Below are 20290 nucleotides of genomic sequence, written 5' to 3'. Positions count from 1 at the left end.
GAGCTTTAAAGAGCAAGAGCAGCACCTGCTCTTCTTTGTACAAACTTTCGAAAAGGCCCAAACCATGGATGAGGGGACTGAGTCCACCATTCGTAAAGTCACAGACGCAGCCTGCAGGGTGGGTCGGAGTAGGCTGGAGGGCACAGCAGCAGGACATGAGCCAGCAGTGGTCCCAGCTGGCCATAAAGGCGTGCGGCATCCCAGCCTGTAACAGCTTTAGTGTTGCCAGCAGGATGGGGGAAGTGATTCTTCCCCTGTACACGGCCCTGCTGAGGCTACATCTCGAATCCTGTGTCCTCTCAATTCAAGGAGGAACTGGAGGATGCTGGAGAGAAAGGTGACAAAGCTGGACAAAGGCCTGGAGCACAAGTCCTATGAGGAACAGCTGGGGAAGATAGGGTTGTTTAGCCTGGAGAAGAGTCTCAGAGGTAACCTTATTGCTCTCTACAACTGCCTGAAAGGAGGCTGTAGGCAAGTGAGGGTTGGCATCTTCTCCCAAGCAACCAGTGACAGAGTAAAAGGGCACAGTCTTTAAGCTGTGGCAGGGGACATTAAGACATTTAGGTTGGACATTAAGAAGAATTTCTTCACAGAAGGGGAGATTAGACAGTGGAAGGGTTGATCCAGGGAGGTGGTAGAATCACCATCCCAGGTAGTGTTTAAGGAAAAGACTGCATGTGGAATGTAGTGCCATGGTCTAGTTCCTAAGGTGGTGTTCGGTCATAGGCTCATCTTGATTTCAGACATCTTAGCCCATGTAATTGGCAGAGCCCATGGCTGGGAGGCTGGTTCCTGCTGGTGCCTGGGTTCCCTGTAGCCTCCTGGCCCCTGCATGTCCCCTGGCCACAAGGATGCTCTACTGGGTGAACAGTGTTAGGGTGGCATGTCCATCTTGCCTTTGGCATCCTTGCACCTCCTTTCCTGGCTTGGATGAAATGTGGAGCTGAAAAAGAAACAGGGCAATGTATCCCCAAAAATTCCCTTTACTCGCAGCAGGTGCTGCTTCCAAGGACAGCTCAGCCACAATCAACCTCTGCTGGTCAGGCTCCACAGTGCTGGACATTCAGGATAGCAGCACCACTGCGAGTCTGCCACCATGGAGAGCGGCACAGGCAGTGCCAGCTGCTTCTCAGCACCTGCTGGTCCAAATTGACACCGTGAGGCAGTGTGGGCTCTCCCACTGCTCCAGAATGTGAGGAACCAAAGTGCCCTCTCTGCCACAAAGTCGTCTTTCCACTGCAGATAAAAACAGCACCAGAGGTAACCTGACTGGCATGCTCTGAAAAGATGCCAGCACATCTCTTGGTTACAAAGCAATACCCCTCCTTTACCTTCTCAAATGGACTGTACACAGCCTGAGCACTCAAATCAACTTGGTCATAGGATTATTCACTTCAGAAAGCCTTCTTGAGCCATTGCTCCAAAGAAACTTGGGTGCTGCATGCTCAAAACAGGCCAAGCAGAAGCACACAATCCTATTTGAAGCCAGGCCTTTTTAATCCACATTATGTCCCTGCTAATGAACATGCAAGGCCATGCAGGACAAAGATAAAATGGTGGGCTCTGGAAAGCAATAAGCACACATTTTAACAACTGTTTAATCTTTCATAAAACAGGAATACTTAGCATAGGCTACAGGCTAATTATTTGGCCTCAAAATACTTTGCAGATTTCTGTAACTAATGAAAACAGTAAACTTCTCACATATAATGACATACATTTCTATCCTTGAGTTGTTTTAAAGCATCTACTCATTTAAGAACACGATAGCAAGAAAAACATGAAGGAAACATTATCCTGCAGGACCTTACAGAATAGAATTCAATTAAACCAATTTCACAGTGCAGTTTCTCAAAGGTGCCTAGTGATAACAGATAAACAGCAAGATGCATATTATCTCTTATCTGTGGTCCTTGCACACACTCAAAACTATCCCTAAAATGCTTCAAAAGTAGATGTCATACTCTTAATTCTTCCAGCAATTTGGTCCAGTGCAGTGAAATCATGCATAACGCTGCCACACTGTATTATGGGAAACAGCAGCATGTAGGTGCAATTTTCTTCTGTATTTAATGAAATGTATTTTCATAGAATCATAAACTGCCTGGGTTGGACCTTAGAGATCACCTAGTTCCAGCCCTCCTGCCACAGGCATGAACACTTTCACTACACCAAGCTACTCACAGCTCCATCCAACCTGGCCTTTTTTGACCTGACCCGGCCAACATTTCCAGTGGTGGGGCATCCACATCTTTTCTGGACTACATGTTCCAGTGTCCCATCACCCTCACAGTAGAGAATGTCTTCCTAACATCTAATTAAACCTACTCTCTTTCAGTAGCCACTCTCTTTTGAAGCCACTCCCCCTTGTCCCGTCACTACATGCTCTTGTAAATACTCTATATGAATCTATGCTGCTTCCTAGAAGTATTTCCTCCCACCGTATAATAGAGTCATGTATATAAAGAACATTTAAAAGTAATTGTTGCTTTATAGCAGCACTGCCAGAAATGCTGCAATAAAGCAGCATACCTTAGAATTTCTGCTGCTTCCTACTTCCATGACTCCTGCTAACCACTAGTTAAAATATCCCATGGACTCTCCATTCTAATCCAGCAGTATTTTTTAGATCCAACACATTCCTTACCTAACCCTAGCAAGACACTTACATAATTTGTATCTGCTGAACATGGCACACCAGTGCAGCTCTGCACTATTTAGGTTCTAATACAGCAACTCTATCAAATATAAATAAAAGAGCTTTGCAGTGTTTTCTGGTTTTGCAAGCAACAAGGAATTCTAAGTAAAACTAATGTCCTTTTCCAGGAACACAAACAGCCCTTGAAAGGCAAGTAATGGTAAATACCACCCCCTCTTCCCACACCTGATGTAGACACCTCCAGATGTTTGACTTCACCTTATATAGGGGAAAATGCAGCTTTGGTGTTGGCCAGTACTCAACAGATAAGAGATAATAGCAGGTAAGCAGATAAGCAGAAAAACTGATAGCAGAGCTGTGAAATAATTTTGCCACTGCTCCATCTCTTGGTATTATACTGAACTCAAAACATTCAGTTTATTTTGAAATAGTATTTGACCTCTAGAAATACAATCTTTAAAAATTTTCCATTATTGAGTAACTTTGATTTCTGCATATAATTTTTTAATTTATGCTTACTTCTTAATGAAGAAATTAAAACCAGATGCACAGTTTTAAAAAATTGCAGTTAACTTATGAAATTCTTTAGTTCCAGCTACTAATTAAGAACTGAAATGCCACAGTAAAAGAGCTCTAACTTACATTATGCTTTGTAAAAGTTGTTTCCTCATCTCTTTCAGAAAACAGCTTCTTTTATTTTGCACTCAGAACTTCATTACACTACCAAGATTCAATTCCTTGTTTAATGTTTTTACTATTTGTATCATCATTTCTGCCAAGAACCTCACTCATTGCCCAGGCTGTACCACAGCCATTATTCGCGAGGCAAGCACAAGAACACTGATCCTACCACAAAAACTTTTCTATCTGGATGTAAAAAAATGGACATTGACGTCCAAAGAAACACAACGATGCTGATCAGCATGCCAGGCAATCAAACCCCAGTCATTTGTGCTTTGTGAGGTGCAGGCCTTTGTGAAGCTTTTTACAGAGTTCTCTGAAGAACAACGTGGCTGCTGTGAAGATTTTTATGAAGACCTTTACGCAAGCATAGGGGAAGGCAAGCGAAGAATTAATGCACTCAGCTGAAAAGTGATGTGAGCACTGTAATAGGCTGGACTTGGCATCTTACTGAGGAAGTCACTGACACAAAGGAGTTACAGGTACTGAAGGGCCCTCAGAAACAAAATCAAGTAACTTCAGTTTCACTCAATAGAGAAGGGGGAGACAGAAAAGATGCAGAGTTTTAACTATTTTTAATCAATATAAAATAACCTGTGTAAAAACAGTCAAAGCTATGCTGCAATTAACTTTTTTCAATATGCACAAGATAGCTACAGAGCCATCTGACAGTTCTTGGACAGTTCTGAGCCATCAGTTAGTTCTTGGAACTAACAACAGCATCAGATTCTCAACACACAAAGGGGATACAATTGAGGCAGTACACACCTCCAATCCCTCCAGCCAAGACCCAGGTCAACACAAATTGTGGTGGAAGAGTGCCCACACACACACACACAGTTTCCCACTTGAAAAGTAACAGGAGCACACACCACTCTGCATCACTCCAGCACAGATGGAAGCCACTGGTACAGTGCTCACCAGCTGTGTCAGAAACAGCCACTTACAAGCTTACTTATCAAGTTTCTATGCCAGGGGAGTACACAGCACACAATAAGGCAAACCACTGAAATTTAAAACAATTTATAAAGCGCTGTTATTTAATTCCTGTTCTCTACAACTTCCATATTCTTTCAAAAATGTGTAAAAATAAGATGAGGAGATGAGATTTCTGAGAAGTTCACAATGGACAGTCCTGGAAACAGACTTTACCTGGGATCTGTAAAGCAGTGCAAATGCCAGCACAACAGTTGGATTTGAAACCAGTTTTCCATTTAAAAAAAAGCAAATACAGATACTGTAAGCTACATCAAAATAGCTGCAGCAGTTCACATTGCATGACTGATTTGATTTTCTGTTTTCTTTCATGACTTGTAAAATACCAGTAGAAACAGCACAAAGGCTTTTTCTTAATAAATTTTAATATTAAGACCAGTTTGTCTGGATAAAAACACAGTTACAAGTACCACACTATTGCAAATTCTGCATGATGCACAGTAGTGCTTGCAACATTTGAGTGGCAAGACCATTTTGGAACTGTTTGTGAATGGTATGTCAAAAACAGAATCTTGGCATAAGTAAGAATGTATGTTACCAGTGAATTTATTATTGTGAAAATATATCTGTCCCACAATGTACACCACTGTAAATAATCAAATGCAATATTTATGCACATCAAAAATATATGGGGCGAATATATACTCAGTTCAGCATTAAATCAGCAACAATAAATGAAAAAAATATTTTGGCTATTTTTCTATGATTTCATTTCACTGGAAATTTTCTAATAAATCACTCCAAAGGGTAATATTTGTGGTTCAAAACCATCAGGACAACAGTAATTCTGTAAAATAGTATGGATCTGAGAGTGACAGCCCAATCCTCCTGCCACTAGATTCAGATGCATTTGGCTTGTGCTCACTGCCTTAGAACATGAGTCCAGACACCAAAAGAATGAACTACCACCATCACAGCCTGGACCACATTAGCTCATACCATGTCAGATCAGAGATGCAACATCAATAAAAAGAGATGACACTTTAAAAGCACCTGCCAGATTCTCAAGTATTAATTATACACACACATGGTAAAGTACAGAATACTGAAGGAGAGTGTACTGAATAGCAAGTTAAATGTTCCATCCATATTCTCATTACTGCAATTCACATGTGATATTCACATTTTCCACATTGGTCCAGGAAAGATACTGCAATCTAAGCACGTGATTTGATGCTACTTAAAGCTTTGAGATATTGTTATGTGTTTTCTTTATCTACATAACACCCACCCCCACCCCCAAATATTACTGCAAAAGAACTATCTACATATAGAAATAACACAGACTTGATTTGGTGGCTCTTGTTTGACTGTGTTCTTGCAAAGAAATCTGCTAACTTTTCCTTGCCTGTTTAATAGCATATGTATTTCCCTGCCCCTCAGGCCATAAATGGTACATGATAAATCACTTCCTCGGTATTATTCCTGTAAAAATTCACAGTGACCAATTCTGAGAGAATTTTTTTTGGTTGGGTTTGGTTTTTTTAAAAGTAATTGTGCAATATAAAATTCATACTACAATTTTCAACTTTGGTAACTTACAGAAAAAAGATTTCACGCTGTTTAACTAAGGATCAGGTCAGGACGTTGCTTACACTATGCTCTTCGTGCTGTGCAAGCCCATCAGTTAAGGTTCATCCCTTTTCTTGAGATCCTGAAAAATTCTAATATTGATAAGAAATTTGCTACAATTTAAGTTGTGAACCCATTTAATTTTTCTTGGTACCTTTAAATACTTCCATCACCTAGCCTTAGTAAATTTTTACTTACTGCTTTAGTTAATGCAATCCTGATCCCAAAGCAAACACCCACCTACCCCCTTCAACCAAACAGAAAAATCCAGCTGAGCCTCAACAAGTACATCTGAATTCTCAGAAGAGGAAATATTTTCTTGATTTAACAGCAACTGTACAATATTACAAACTCTTGACACATGAAAAACAATCAGGCAATAGAAAAATGTACAACAGCTTTGGTGTTATACAAAATAATAAAAAAGACTGGACAGCAAGATACATAGTTCATTATGTTCTTAACACAGCAACTTCATTGCCGACTGTAAGACAGTTACTTACTTTTGATATTCTCTACGTGGCCTTTCCACTCATGAAAAAATCATACTGTATTACTACAATAAGAACGGTTATGAACACCATAAAGTAAGCTCCAAATTTTATAAAAACATCTTGCCTCTTTGCACTATTGCTTTGTGGCACATTGTCAACAGAACAGCAGTCCAAAATAAAGTGACAACTAGATTTAATAAATTAATATACTTTTTAAAGATGTACAATGCACATTCTTTTTAATCCAAGGTTTTAGGGTGTCAGGACACTTCTATATACACATATACAGATCTCAGACAGCATTTACAACATCAGAAAATGCAGAGAAGAAACAGAGCCTTAACTGCTATCTGGATGCTACCAACAGAAGCCAAAACACTGCTGAGAGTATTATTGGGAGAGATATCCAAAGACGAGAAGAGTCTATGAAAAAAGGACATGTAAAGGCAAAGGGAAGGTCAAGATGTTTAATATGACCATCTATTCTTGTGAAGACTGAGGTGGAGTTGTTGATGTGCCTGGTTTACCAGACTTCCGTTCGTAATTCACAAGTCGTTGTCCAACAAGGTACCTGGGATCACAGTGAAAACAGAAGTTAACACAAGGGAATACTATTTTGTAACACAAATCCACTCTATCTCCTTTGCTGCCAAAGTAATGTTTTCATTTCAATAAAAAGTTATTCTATAAATTGTAAAGGAACAACTTCAGCTGGTGCTTAAGCTTTCTTAAAGGGAAAGAAAATATCCTGATGCTACTCCATGGAAAGCTTAAGGGCTGCAAGATTCCTTTAGTGTGATATTGAAAGAAAGTTAACTATCTCAGCAGCTTAGCAGTTTTCATACCTTTCATATTATTCCTTTCTTCCACTCTATCATTGTTCCACACTTTTTGCCATCTAAATTCCCTTTCATGCTTCCTATTTGCATGCTAGTTCTGTGTGTACAAGAGCCCTACACACCTATGAATTAGTTGCTAAGATTAGTTGCTAATCTTAATAACCCATAAAAAAGGTAATTAGGGTAACACTAAAAACAATGTAATAACACAAAAAAGGTTCAACTAAGCAAGAGAACCAGAAAATAATAGGAAAATTACTATTTTTATCAGGCTTCTGAGTAATATAGAGTAATAATTACTGAAAACATCAGAAAACCACACAAAATTTGGCAAGGACAACTGAACATTCTTTAACAGGTTAGTTGGACTAATAAGTAGAAAGAGTGAGAAAAAGAGTTATGCAGAAGTGGTTGAAGAAATGGTTTTATAAGCAGCAGCCTGAGACATGATTTTAACTTCCAGGTATGTTGTAATTCATTATAGTCATTTGTCATTCAAGACTACAGATGAGACTAACAGTAAGCTTCATTTGTGGGAAAACACACTCATGTTGGACATGGGGGAGTGTCCTCCCTTTATAAAGACAGTCTATTCCTGTGTTTATCTACCTGAACCACAGATAAAACATCTGCCAAGTCTGTCTGTCTTAAAGAGTCATTTGTGTAGAAAACTTCTTAAAAACCCTTTTACCGTAAGTATCTACAACACCTGAATTGGACCTGAAGTACTCACATATATAGATATATATAAAGGGGAAAAATTTAAAAATCCCCACTATATACTCACTTGTCATTTTTAATATGTTCATAAAGGCGCTTGAACTGGCGGACTTGGAAGGACAGAATTCCCATCAAAACCACCACCATAAGCAGAAAAGGATAAATGCGTCGCTGAACGAGGTTCTGCATTTCAGCAGTAACTCCTACAAAACAAGAAACAATCCTCAGACATTGTAATACTGCTGAACTAACTCACTTATTTCTGCTTCTCTACTTGCTTGCATACTTTTTGTTATACTGCAACTTCAGCAGAAGGGCTGTGAAATAAATGACACATCCATTTACTTCAAAGATCCAACGTGACAGCTGCTGTTCTTTTTAATCTGAAGCACTACAAGTGGAAAGTTTTCCATTAACAGAGTGAAAATCCACAGTAGAAAAATAAAAGAGCTTATCAGTTCTTCTTGCCTATTAACTTCTGCTTCTCTGCTTACTGACTTCTGGTGTCAGAAAAGTCAATGCAATAAAAGTCGGCATTCAAGTGAGACTGAAGAATAAAATGGGACTTCTTGAACGTGTTAACATCAAAACTAACTAGTACAAGACAAGTCTTGATGAAAAAGCTTATATACCCTGGTTCTAACCAAATTATTTACCTCAATTATTAGGAGATAGGAAAGTCTGAAAAAACCCTATATATTTAAAATTTACATTTTAATACTATTAAAACCTTAAAACAAACCCAGCATTTTCACCTGTTCTAAGCTTTATTTAGAATCTGACAAGTCAGAAAAAGATGGCCTCAGCTCAGTATAGCTCCTAGAGGGACTAAAATCAAAGGCTGATTGTCCAAAGAAGAAATGAATTAATCATTCCTTTCCCGAACTAGCTAGATACCTAAAATGCACAGAGAAAAAATCAGCGTCTGCCCCTCCTCTTGAGTAAGAGGAGGGGCAGACATTGATTTCTTTGCTGCGGTGACAGGAGCAGCCTCAAGTTGTGTTAGGGAAGGGCTTGGGTTGGGTATTAGAAAAAGGTTCTTCACCCAGAGGGTGGCTGGGCACTGGCACAGGCTCCTCAGGGAAGTGGTCACAGCACCAAGCTCGACAGAGTTCAAGAAGCATTTGGACAACATTCCTGGAACATGGTGTGATTCTTGGAAGTCTTTAAACATTTACACTTGTTTTTTGTTTGGGTTTTGTTTTTTGTTTTTTTTTTTTTTTTTGGTTGTTTTTTTTTTGGTTTTGTTTTTTTTTTTTTTAATAAACTAAAGCTTGAAGTTTTACTTCCACAAACATTTACCCTGCTGTAAACCATGAGATGACAAGTAAGTGTTCTGAATGCATACATACCCAGTAAAGGTACAACACCAGAAGCTATGATGTACGGCACACACAGGGAAAGTAAGAGGACAGAGATTACAGGTGCTGCCAGTTTACGGATGATGAAGTGTAAGTCAATGTTACGAATCCCATTTGCATATACCTAAAATGGAACAAGTTAGAAGTAGAACAGATCAATCAAGAAAGCCTTGCATTGCACTTACAGTAATAATTAAAAGGTTTTACACAGTTCTTCTTATGAAAGGAAATGGGTGTTCCCATGGCCACAGTTGAAGAAGAAAAAACTCTGCCAGTTTACATCATGAAGGTTCCAGGAAATCATTTAAATAATGCCCAAGAGACCAACTTAATCTGGAACAGAGTTGTGATTCAGTTGCAGGAATTCAAGAGACCTTCTGAAAGATCATTTAATAGAGCTGTGGACAATGGCTCTGTGGGTGACCTGGGGTCACTTTGCACTGTTAACTCACTACAAGAGGATCCTGTCTAGGCTAATAGAATAAATTATTATATTTTGTAATGGGCAGAAAATGGGATCCTATTTTGTACTTGTGGGACAGACCAGAGCCTCTGTACATAGAGTCTGTGCCTGAAAAAAAGGCCTCCACAATTCTTATGCTTCTTCAGTTACTACCAGAAGCTTAGATCAAAACATAACCAGATTAAGCATGGGAAGAAACCAGTTTTGAATGGCTACCAGCTACAGCTAAACAATGGCCTCTGTGCCACAGCCTGGAAGGCTCAGGAGAGTGTGTAAACAGCCCATGGAGAGCATTCAGAAGGGAACAGGGAGCCGTGGTATGCATCAAACATACTTCCAGACTAAGACTATATTTCTGCAGTGTGACAGCTGAAGTGATTTAATAATGGACTATGTGCTAGACTTACTCACAAGGGGTACCTTGTGTACAGAGCTTGGGACATGCACCACAGGCATCACATACAGTGCAGGGCTGAAAAATTACCTTCTGACAAACAACTGAGACACTTCTTCAAGATGGCAACTATGGAATTTAATGGTTATAATCAAGAAAAAAATACTTCTGGCAAAACAACAGGCCATGTAACTCTGAACTGCTCAGAGTCTGTGTTGCTTAATAATCAAAGGGGAACAGAAATTGTGTCTTTCATCTCTACTGATCTGTGAATGGGGTAATCCCTACAGCCACAGAGAAAGCAAAATTCTGTGTTCTTGACTTGTGGATGTAAATACTGTCCAATATTTGGACAAGTATTTGGACACATGGACTTCATCTCAAGAAATAATCATGTTTCTTTCTCACTTTATTACAAACCTGAGAAAAATACATATATGTATACAAAGCATTTTCTTGAATTTAGATTTCTGAGTTTTTGTTTTACTGTTAAGTATACCATAATGGATTAGGCTATACAATTTAAAAGGTTTTTACAAGACTAGTTAAATTCTACTCAATTACTCCATTACTGCAAGAGTAACACTGTTTTCTGACACACAATCAGAAACGTAAAAAAGGTATTATACAGATAATTCACATGAAGAATTTTTCCTACCTGTTCAATAACAGTTTTCAGCCACCACTGGGGACCCATCAGTGTAATGGCAGCAATTATTTTGGCATGCAGAACTCCAAGAGCCCAGTCCTAATTTTGTAAAAATTTATAGTGTTAACATTAACATATCTTTAAAAAGTCTGACAACCAAAAGCTTTAAGAGCAATATGTTAATATAACTTATAAGGGAAAATATAATTACTTTTCCTTTTACATGGGACTTTGCTCCAAAGAGATGACATCATCTGCAAATTCCTATGAAAAAGAGGATGCTCTCAAGATTAACTGACATCTGTAAATTTAGCTCCCTGGGACCAGGAAAATCACTCTACTATTAAACCAAAGACAAACATAAAATAAAAGCATTAGATTTCAAGCAATTGACCAACAGTCTGGTACAACTAATTTACATAAAAGGAAGTTCTTTATTCTTTATAAAAGAATAGAAAAAAGATACAAAGATGTTCACATGCATCAAGAAACAAGTTCTTTTCCTTCTTTTGTAGTTTAATTATTCCCAAAACCCTACCTGATATAAGAAAGCTTTAAGCAAGGCAATGCTCTTAACAAAAAAAGTCATACTATTCAGAGGAAAATTTATCTTTTAATATAAGCTGCAATTATTATGGCATGGAATTAGGACACTATAACTACTGGCTTCTAGTAAACATTTCATATCATAAATCCATCCCTTCTGGATTACAGATATTCCTAAGGGATTTTCAATAAAACCCACCAAAAATAGAATGCAAAACATAGGCTGATAAAGTGGAATAAACAGCTAAGAACTGGTAAGACGTGGGACATAACAGACTAAATTAACTTTCTTAACCTGCTGGAGAAATACATTTTCTTTAACTGATTATTTAAAAAGGCAAATTTTGTTAATGTCAATTCTAAAGGATTTTAAGAATTGTTACAAAAAAGCACCAGTGTTAAAGTTGAATCATGTTTATTTCAGGATGTAATCTCTGCATAACTCTTTTGGGAAAAATGGAAATTAGTCTCAATTTTGACAGTTCCTTGTTCATTTAGAACAAGTCTCAAATCCCCCTTATCCTGTATTTTGAAGAAGTTCTGCTACATGAAAATAAAGCTTTTCAGTATACTTCTTTTAAAACTTTTAAGGAACTAATATGCAATAGTAAAGAATTTTTATAATCTCTAGCATTACAAATTCTTTCCAAAATTGTTTGGAAACCATGATCATCTACCACTGCAATTATATGATGTCCTGATTTTCTGGTCATTTACTCAGCTCAAAAATATACTTGGATTTTAAAATAATGGAATAATTAAATTTGTAGCCAAATTCTCCTTTGTATTATGGCTTTCAAACATTTGGATATTGAAAGTAAATGAAAGCTTAGGGCAGCATAGAAAGTCACTGTCCCTGAACAATTTCTTGTTATTTAGTAATGGCATTCTAGATACCCTGAGTTATGGTCCCCTCAGCTGGGTTTCTTTGAGTTATGAATTATGAAAGAAATCATAGGTGATGGATGCATTTGTCATTCAATCCTGTATCTTCATTTCATCTCCCAGCTTGTAGGACAAAAATCTGCATTCAGCCTGTGAGACGTGACTGAAGAGTAATAAAAGACAACTACCTCAAAATTTTGTATTAATGATTTGACAGCTCAGGCCAAAATCAGCACGACTGTAAATAATTTAAAAATTACATTCATAATGTGCCTCATCACTGAATTAAAATCTTACAAGGAAAAAAAATACCAGAACCTCTTTCTGCATAACTGTATACATAAAGCTTTCCAGAACAATTAGAGTACGTATATCTGTGCATACATACATATAGATATACTGACTTCTTACATAACTTCACATTTGTGCTACTGGAAAAATAGCTGATCACTGAAATGCAACCTTTGATGTCATCTCACAACAGTTCAGCTTTTCATAGCTTAAATTCCTCAGCATATCCTTTTGGTTCATATAATTCTCACATGTAGACTGGCTGCCTTTTCTCTGCCTCATACAAACATAATCGTGGAAAATGCTCTGAAGCACTGAATCCACACAAAACAAGGCAGCCCATACTCCTTACACCAACAGCAGCAAAAGAATGGGAGCAACTGACCTGCCAGGGATAGAAGAGAGGTGTTTGATCCAAAGGAACTCTCAAAGGTGCGACGATGACCAGTTCAAACAAAAGACCAAGCAAAAGTGGAACCACACCAGCGAGCAGTATAGCCACTATCAATGTCTTCATTATCTAAAAAACCCAAGACATTTAATAAATATATTTACCAGAGGATTCTTTGTTTAAACTCAAAAATGTAATTAGAACTACATAAACATACAGCCCTGGTAAAAAAACCCCAAAACTACATAGACCTTTATTTCACACATATACACCCCTAGAAACAATTTTTACTACATACATAGTTTTGCAATGCAAGTTTTCAAGATTGGGTCCTATTCCACAGGAAAAGGAATTCCAGAAAAAATCATGACTGTGCCTACTAGTATTCATATAGTTCTAAACCATAACATCACACTGACTGTTCCCAAAAGGGAATACTATCCAACGGCACTTCAATACATTGCATATGCTCATATGTTGGGAAATTAAAAAATTTTTCCAAAACTGCCAATTTTTCTCTGGAACAAAACAAACCTTAAAAATTCAGTCATTGTGGAATATTTGACTTAAAAATGGAGGACTCAAAACACCATATTTGAATCTTTATTTATTCTAAAAGCCTCTTAATTTAACTGCATCATACAAAGCAGCCTGACTATTAATTAACATGATAAGGAGAAGTGGCAAAGAACAAGTAGAAATTAAGCTTTAGCTATGAATTTTCTTGAAGAAGCTAAGATCTTAAAGAAGCTAAAATCAAAATGATGGATAAGATATTTGGGAAACATGGTAGTACATCAAGAACATGTACAGTGTAACAATTAAAATAATAATATAACAATTAAAACAATTGTTTTGTACAGTGTAACAATTAAAACAATAATATAACAATTAAAACAATTGTTTTGTACAGTGTAACAATTAAAACAATTAATAAGCACACTAGAATGTTCATAACAAGATATATTTATGCTATCCATGTTTCAAAGGACTAGCAAGAAATCTACTGCAGTAATCCTCAAAACCAAAACCAAGATAAAAAGCTGGGGTATAAATTTGCTTCCATGCTGAGAATCTCAACTCCTCATAATTAATATTTTTGAGGAAAATATCTTTTATTTGAACAACGCAAGTTCAACAGCTAATAAAGATCTTCCTGAAAATAGGCATCAAGCTTCTTTGTAGAGATATGGTCATCATCATCTATCAGCTTTATTAGGTTTTCCCATTTGATAATTTCATGTAACAAGTAAATAGTTAAGCTTCCAGGTTTATGTGAAAATGTAAATGCTTTTGAGAACATGTAACACATGCCATAATAATGCAATAAATTCACTTTTAAAGGAAAACAGAAAAATATACACATATATACATATATATTTAAACATACATGCACACAAGCATATTTACACTAATTGCCTTCCAAAAATAGTTAGCCTAGGCAATGGGAATGTAAGCTGCAAAAGCTTCAAAATGGTCTGAAAAGCAAAATGTAGTATACATGACAGAGTAAAGCCTGCAAGCAAAAAATGAAACAAGCCCCATTAGCTAATCTTTTGATAATTCAGTGTAACTTTTTCTCAGGACTCACCATGAGAGACCATTCTTTGACTTTCTGGAAAATGACTCTGCGACCCTGTGGCATCCAGGCTACCAGTACTGTCACAGCTCGGATGGTCAGCCAACAGACATAAAGACCACAGGCAGCTGTGTACAGCTCATGGATTTTGGCAGTCCCCGTCCAAAATGACATTAACCACCGGCCAGCGAACACTGAAAACACAAGCACTCTTACATACAGTAATGCTGCTGGATGTATTAGGAAAGGATGCTTATTTAAAAAGTACTTATCGCATTTATCTGAAATATTCCTGCACAAATATTATTAATCATAAACCAGTTATTTTGGTACTATACTTGTAATGCATAAAGGTGTGAAGGACTATGCAAAGGGCTTCAAAAATGATGCCAAATAAACACATAGAAATCCCTTTCCACCTAAATTTTCATTAGGACAGCAATGTGATCTGAGCTACAGCAAAACAAAGCATTGTTCAGAGCCTAAATACTGATCTGCAGAACTGCAACAGCGATCATGCATTAGTGTGTAAGCTTGAACTTAAATTATATGAGCTATCTTTGGGTTGTTTCACTGCCTCATCTTATTTTTTAAAACTTACTGATGGGACTTCTGAAGTTCTCTGACAAAAATGGGAGACTGATTTGCTACAGTTCATTTTTTAATAGTGTTTTCATTTCCCTAGTATTACAGTGGAGTTATTTTATGTCCTACTAGTAAAACAATCACAGAATTTATAACTTTGATCTTAACATATTATTGACTTTAGGATCATTAATAGAAGAAGGTAATAAATTACATAGTATTACAGCAGACAGGTTATGAAATTTATGCTGGTTGGCATGGCTTCATTTACTCCAAATTATTTTTAAAAATACCAAGTGTTTTTGACGTACTTATTCAGACATTTTACATACATGCCACTTCACAAAATCTCCTAGTGATGTATCAGGATCACAGAATGATAGAGTATCTCGAGTTGGAAGGAACCCCTAAGGATCGAGTCCAACTCCCTGCTCCTCGCAGTACTCAACAATGGCACCTTCAGAATATTTAATTAAAGAAAATACTGTAGAAGACCTGGAAACAATCTACATATTTTCCTTCTCAAAACAGTAAAACAGGTGCAAGAGTTTCAATTATTTTCCAGTCAATACTGCAGAGATTGAAGAACGTGAAGTCCTGTCCTCAGAGGAAAATTATTCTACAACAAAAAGGGAATAGCAATCTCTGTCATTTAGTTTTTTCGATTACAATTTGATGACAAATTATTAAAAATTAGACTAGTTTCCATATTTTTGCCTTTTGACTTCAAACAATGGTTTCAAAACATCTGCAATGGTTGGGCATGGCAAAATACTGAGTTGTTTTTAATGACAGTTTACCATAACAGACTCACCTGGTAAGGTAAGGCAGATAAGACTAGCAATCAGTAATGTTATGCACATGAAAACTATCAAAAGAAATATCTGAAAAAGGGAAAAAAAAGGAGGGAAAGTGTGTAAGAAATTTATTTAACCACACCCCAAGAAACCCCAGTACCAAAAAATACATCATCCTAGAAAGGCAGCTAAACCAGGATGTTCAAATACTGATGTTTCACTATAAATAAATCAGCAAAAAGAAACCTAACCACAGTACATGCAGAACACCTGCAGTGTTGTGAATTTCTAAGACTTTCCATTAACTGTTCCAACAGTAAAAAAACCCCATTTGAATCCAGAATGACTTAAGTTCTTTGCTTTGTCACATAAAAAAAGACCATCTCTTAATTTCTGCATGGAGCAGCATGACTTCCATATAATCCTGAAAGATTTCTAGCTCTGTATGCCATAGGAGCAAGACAGGGGTTTTAAAAGGAAAACCTTGCTGACAAAGTTCTTCTAGATGTGCTCAGGTTTCTGCGACCAGAAGCTGACAGTAAAGCTGGTTACTCCTCAGCCAGATTTTCATCTTACCAGACAATTATCATGTACTTTTTAAAATATTTCTCAAGCACCAGGCGCTATGAAGTTCTGCTTCACTAATCATCAAAGCCACACAACAAGCAAGCTTCCTATGGGAAAGCTACCTCCTTATCCCAACAGACTGCCAAAAGAAAGTTCAATCTGGAACAGACTTTCCTTGATGAGACATTTGGGTATAAAGGAAGGAACATTCAGATGCAATACCACAGTGACCTAATGTTAGCCATTACTTCCATTCTTCAGCTATAGCTGAAACCACACTAAGTGAGCTGTGGTGAAGTTTATATTTAACTCAGAGTTCTGCTAACAACAAAACAGCTATCTAGTTTAAGCTGTATATTATTCTAGAAATGTAAGTATTTGCCAATAAAATTTCCTTTCTAATTTTAGGGATTTAGAACTTTCAAGTATTATATAATGCTTTTCTATGTTTAATAGATATGCAGAAGCAACAGAAGTTCTCTGTTTATTTTCTTAATAAAGCAAAATAGTTCTAAATACACTTCAGCTACAAGACCAAAGTATGCCCCTCTTGAAAGCCAAGCCTTGTTAGAGGCACACCTGAACTACCTGTTTGAGAGGGGCTTATTGTCTTTCCCTCCATTACTTAGTGTAAAGAAAATAAGACGTCAATTGACACATGATACTAAACATGTATGGGATCTATAAATAAAATTGTAATTGAAGGTCTTACATTAAAGGCTGAAAAAAGCCTTATATGAGCACAACTGCAACTCTATGTTTTTGAAAGCTGCAAATCATATAAAACAGGACCCACCATGTGACTTCTGACAACATGGGCCAAATCTTTATTAGAAAAAAACAACTTCTCAAATGCCTTTTTTTCTCTTGATGTGTTAGGTATACCTACCCTGAGTGGGAATTTTAAAGGCCTACGATAAGGCTGGAAACCCACAGGTCCTCCCTGTTGAAGTATGGCTTGATGGGCCGCATGGAGACCTTCTCCCACAACTGGAATGGCATTATTATTGCGAGCATGCTGATTGTTAGGCTGCTGATTTGCATTGTTTTCGTTCTCTTCCTGATCACCAAGTAGGTAAGAATGAAGATCCCTGTAACAATCAAAATTTCAGTTTTGCTCTGTTTGGTATGAATGAGAAACCTACAGAAATATAGGCCTACTCAGAATCCATACAGGTTGTACAAAACTAATACAGGAGTACTGGCAGAATCTTGATTAAGTAAAATAAGCCTTTTTTGGTAATGTACTCAATGTCATCATAAACGCAATTTAGAAGAAAAGTGCTGGTGTGGATGCAGTTAGAATCCCATCACAAGGAAAGATCACTTATCTGTTTGACTGCTTTAAAAACACCACCTGTATTAAAGATGTTGTGCACATGAAAGGAAAATTACATGGATATTTCAGTTCAGGTAAGCACATGGCTCTACTGACAGCTTTTATGTTACTGTCACTAAGCTCTATAGGAGACAAGGGCCTTCAAACCTAAACCATACAAGGAAGGTGCTGCATTGCTACGGACATACTGCCAGAAGCACAGAGGCAGGTAGTGTCTTTTGAGAAGATTCTAAATTGCTCAAACCTGTTCACAACTTTTTAAGAATATCAATCCTAGGAAAAAATCAATCTACTTAAAAATTATTCTGTTGATGTTTTCCACATATACAATTAGCAAAATTTGAGTCTGATTAAAAACGAACATTTATAACTTAATTTTCCTCAGCTTTAGCAGAGTAAGATATGTGCAGATATTCTAATAGCAATGAAATTTATCCAACAGTTTGCTTTTTGGGAACAACAGAGCAAAAGATTTTCATCTGTGCTAAACTAAAATTGCTGAAGAGGTAATTTGCAATTGTCCTAAAGAGCTGCAACAGTAGAGTAAGAAAAGCCATTTCTATAATCTCTAAAACTCTCTTTTTACACTATAATTAAACACAATCAAAACTCAGAAAATAATTAGAAACTTCAAAATGTAAACCAAGAGAAGAGGAGTGAACAGAGGTCCTTATGAGAAACTAAAATAAATATTTTGGGTTAAAGTGAAGAAAAAATCTTTCATTCATTCACTCACTTTCTCAGACATAACTTGGCAAAGAATAATTCTTGATCCTAAGAGTGCAACATGGTGGGAGAATGCCAATATACTTTGAAGTGAAACTGAAAACTGTACAGAAACAAAATCAACCTTACTTTATTCTTGACTAATTTGGCAAACAACTGATGAGCTAGAAAATAATTTCAGGTGCAAGAACTCTGCCTGGCAGTACAATAATTTACTTTATTTGACAAAGAAATGGTTTTATCCTTCTCTAAAATCTGAACTTGTAACTTTAGAACCACTAATTTAAGTTGCTTACTTCTTCAGCTCAATGTTCTAAATTATTTTTCCTTATTTTTCCTTCTTATAGTAAGAAATCCAAGAAGTGTACATGAATTTTATTTAGATGATTCATGGAAACACACTGCTGACATTTATCTCCTTATTTTCATATAATAGGGAGTGAAGAAGATATCAGTCATACTTTTACAGATTTCTTTCACTAAACAAATGCCGTAATGGTGTACCCAAAAGAACTACTTGTCAATACAGAAGCATGTACATCTACTGCTTAAAAGAAAGCAATCACTGTATAAGTTTTTCATAATGTATTTATCTGTAAAAGAGCTATTAAACCTGCTCGTTGGGATAACCTTCTGGAAAGCTGCCTTCATGTTTAAAGGCCAAACTGGGCACAGTGGTTGTAGCTGATTTTGGATATCTCTACTCACAGCAAGTATCCAGCAGTAACAGTCCATGCTCGTACAAGACCTTTCAACCACTGTCTTGTATGTCCTTGCTCTAGCAAAGCTGGAAGCACCACCTGAAGCAAAAGCAGCTCTAGGGAAAGTTCACTTACTGGAGCATCACTGGAAACAATGGGAAGAGCATCAAATAAAACACAAGGAACATTCTAATAGAAATCTTTTACACTGAATCCTATTAATGTCACTACAATACAGAAATACATTGGATGCCAAAAAGGAAAATTCTTAGTTTTTTGCTAAGGTTTTTCCCTATATACTAACCTGAGCAGAGAGGTTAGCCACTTTGGCATATAATAAATTTAGGAAAAAAACACTGAGAAAGATTATATCTAAGAATACAGTACGCATCTCTATTTGCATCTATCATTACTGTTTGAATTATTATTCAGAAATAGGAAAAAACTGCTATTGTTAAAAAAATGCACTTACAAATATTCTTTTATTCCTGAAGCAATGACAATCAGGAATGAGTGTGTTAAAAAAGCAAACACAAAAGAAACTTCACTATCAGAAAGTTGAAATGGGAAGTGTTTTGAGGGCTTAGCCCCGAACAGTTATCTTTATGGAAGGAATACAAAATGCTTCTTTTTTCAAGTAGCTTTTAATTTGTCACATTGTATGATGTAGCCATGTCCTTTACCCTTTTCTTCTCTTGAACAACGAAGATTAGATTAATGGAAGACAAAATAACATAAAAAAAGCATCACTTTAATGCTCAGGGAGTGCAAATACACTTTTTCCAGTTATAGAAACACTGAACCCCCCCCCCCATCTTTTTAAAAATAAATGCTCACCTGTAGAGCATAACATTATATGGAAGAAAGTTAGGCAGGAGATACTTAATAATCCGTATAGGAAGCCAGAGCATGAGTAGTACAATTGATCCAAAGACAATCTGCAATTATAAAGCAAACAAATTAGTCCAAAAAGTAGAAACTACGAAACCTAGTTTCCCACCCATCTCTGACATGTTCCCTGGGGTGGTGGGCTAGCCCAGGCTAACAGCTGAATA

General features: G+C 36.9%; 2 protein-coding genes across 2 annotated transcripts in view; both read right to left on the bottom strand.

Moving 5' to 3' along the window:
• ROPN1L (rhophilin associated tail protein 1 like) overlaps window positions 1-3323 on the bottom strand; it is a 13751-nt gene extending 10428 nt beyond the window's left edge. The window contains exon 1 of the mRNA XM_031058255.1: window positions 3302-3323. The gene's annotated coding sequence lies outside the window, so the exon portion shown is untranslated. The remainder of the gene's footprint in view (window positions 1-3301) is intronic.
• Window positions 3324-3896: 573 nt separating this feature from the next.
• The window catches only part of MARCHF6 (membrane associated ring-CH-type finger 6), a 40277-nt gene continuing 23883 nt past the window's right edge, over window positions 3897-20290 (bottom strand). Inside the window, exons 16-25 of the mRNA XM_014307664.2 lie at window positions 20073-20173; window positions 19243-19380; window positions 17359-17560; window positions 15920-15989; window positions 14533-14714; window positions 12936-13070; window positions 10838-10927; window positions 9314-9446; window positions 8029-8164; window positions 3897-6973 (exon numbers count right to left, since the gene is read on the bottom strand). Of these exons, the coding sequence (XP_014163139.2) occupies window positions 6883-6973; window positions 8029-8164; window positions 9314-9446; window positions 10838-10927; window positions 12936-13070; window positions 14533-14714; window positions 15920-15989; window positions 17359-17560; window positions 19243-19380; window positions 20073-20173 (1278 nt within the window). The 3' untranslated portion in view covers window positions 3897-6882. The remainder of the gene's footprint in view (window positions 6974-8028; window positions 8165-9313; window positions 9447-10837; window positions 10928-12935; window positions 13071-14532; window positions 14715-15919; window positions 15990-17358; window positions 17561-19242; window positions 19381-20072; window positions 20174-20290) is intronic.

This window comes from Geospiza fortis, unplaced genomic scaffold, assembly GCF_000277835.1.
Source record: "Geospiza fortis unplaced genomic scaffold, GeoFor_1.0 scaffold281, whole genome shotgun sequence".
Taxonomy (NCBI): domain Eukaryota; kingdom Metazoa; phylum Chordata; class Aves; order Passeriformes; family Thraupidae; genus Geospiza; species Geospiza fortis.
This window is presented reverse-complemented; position numbering and strand designations above follow the sequence as displayed.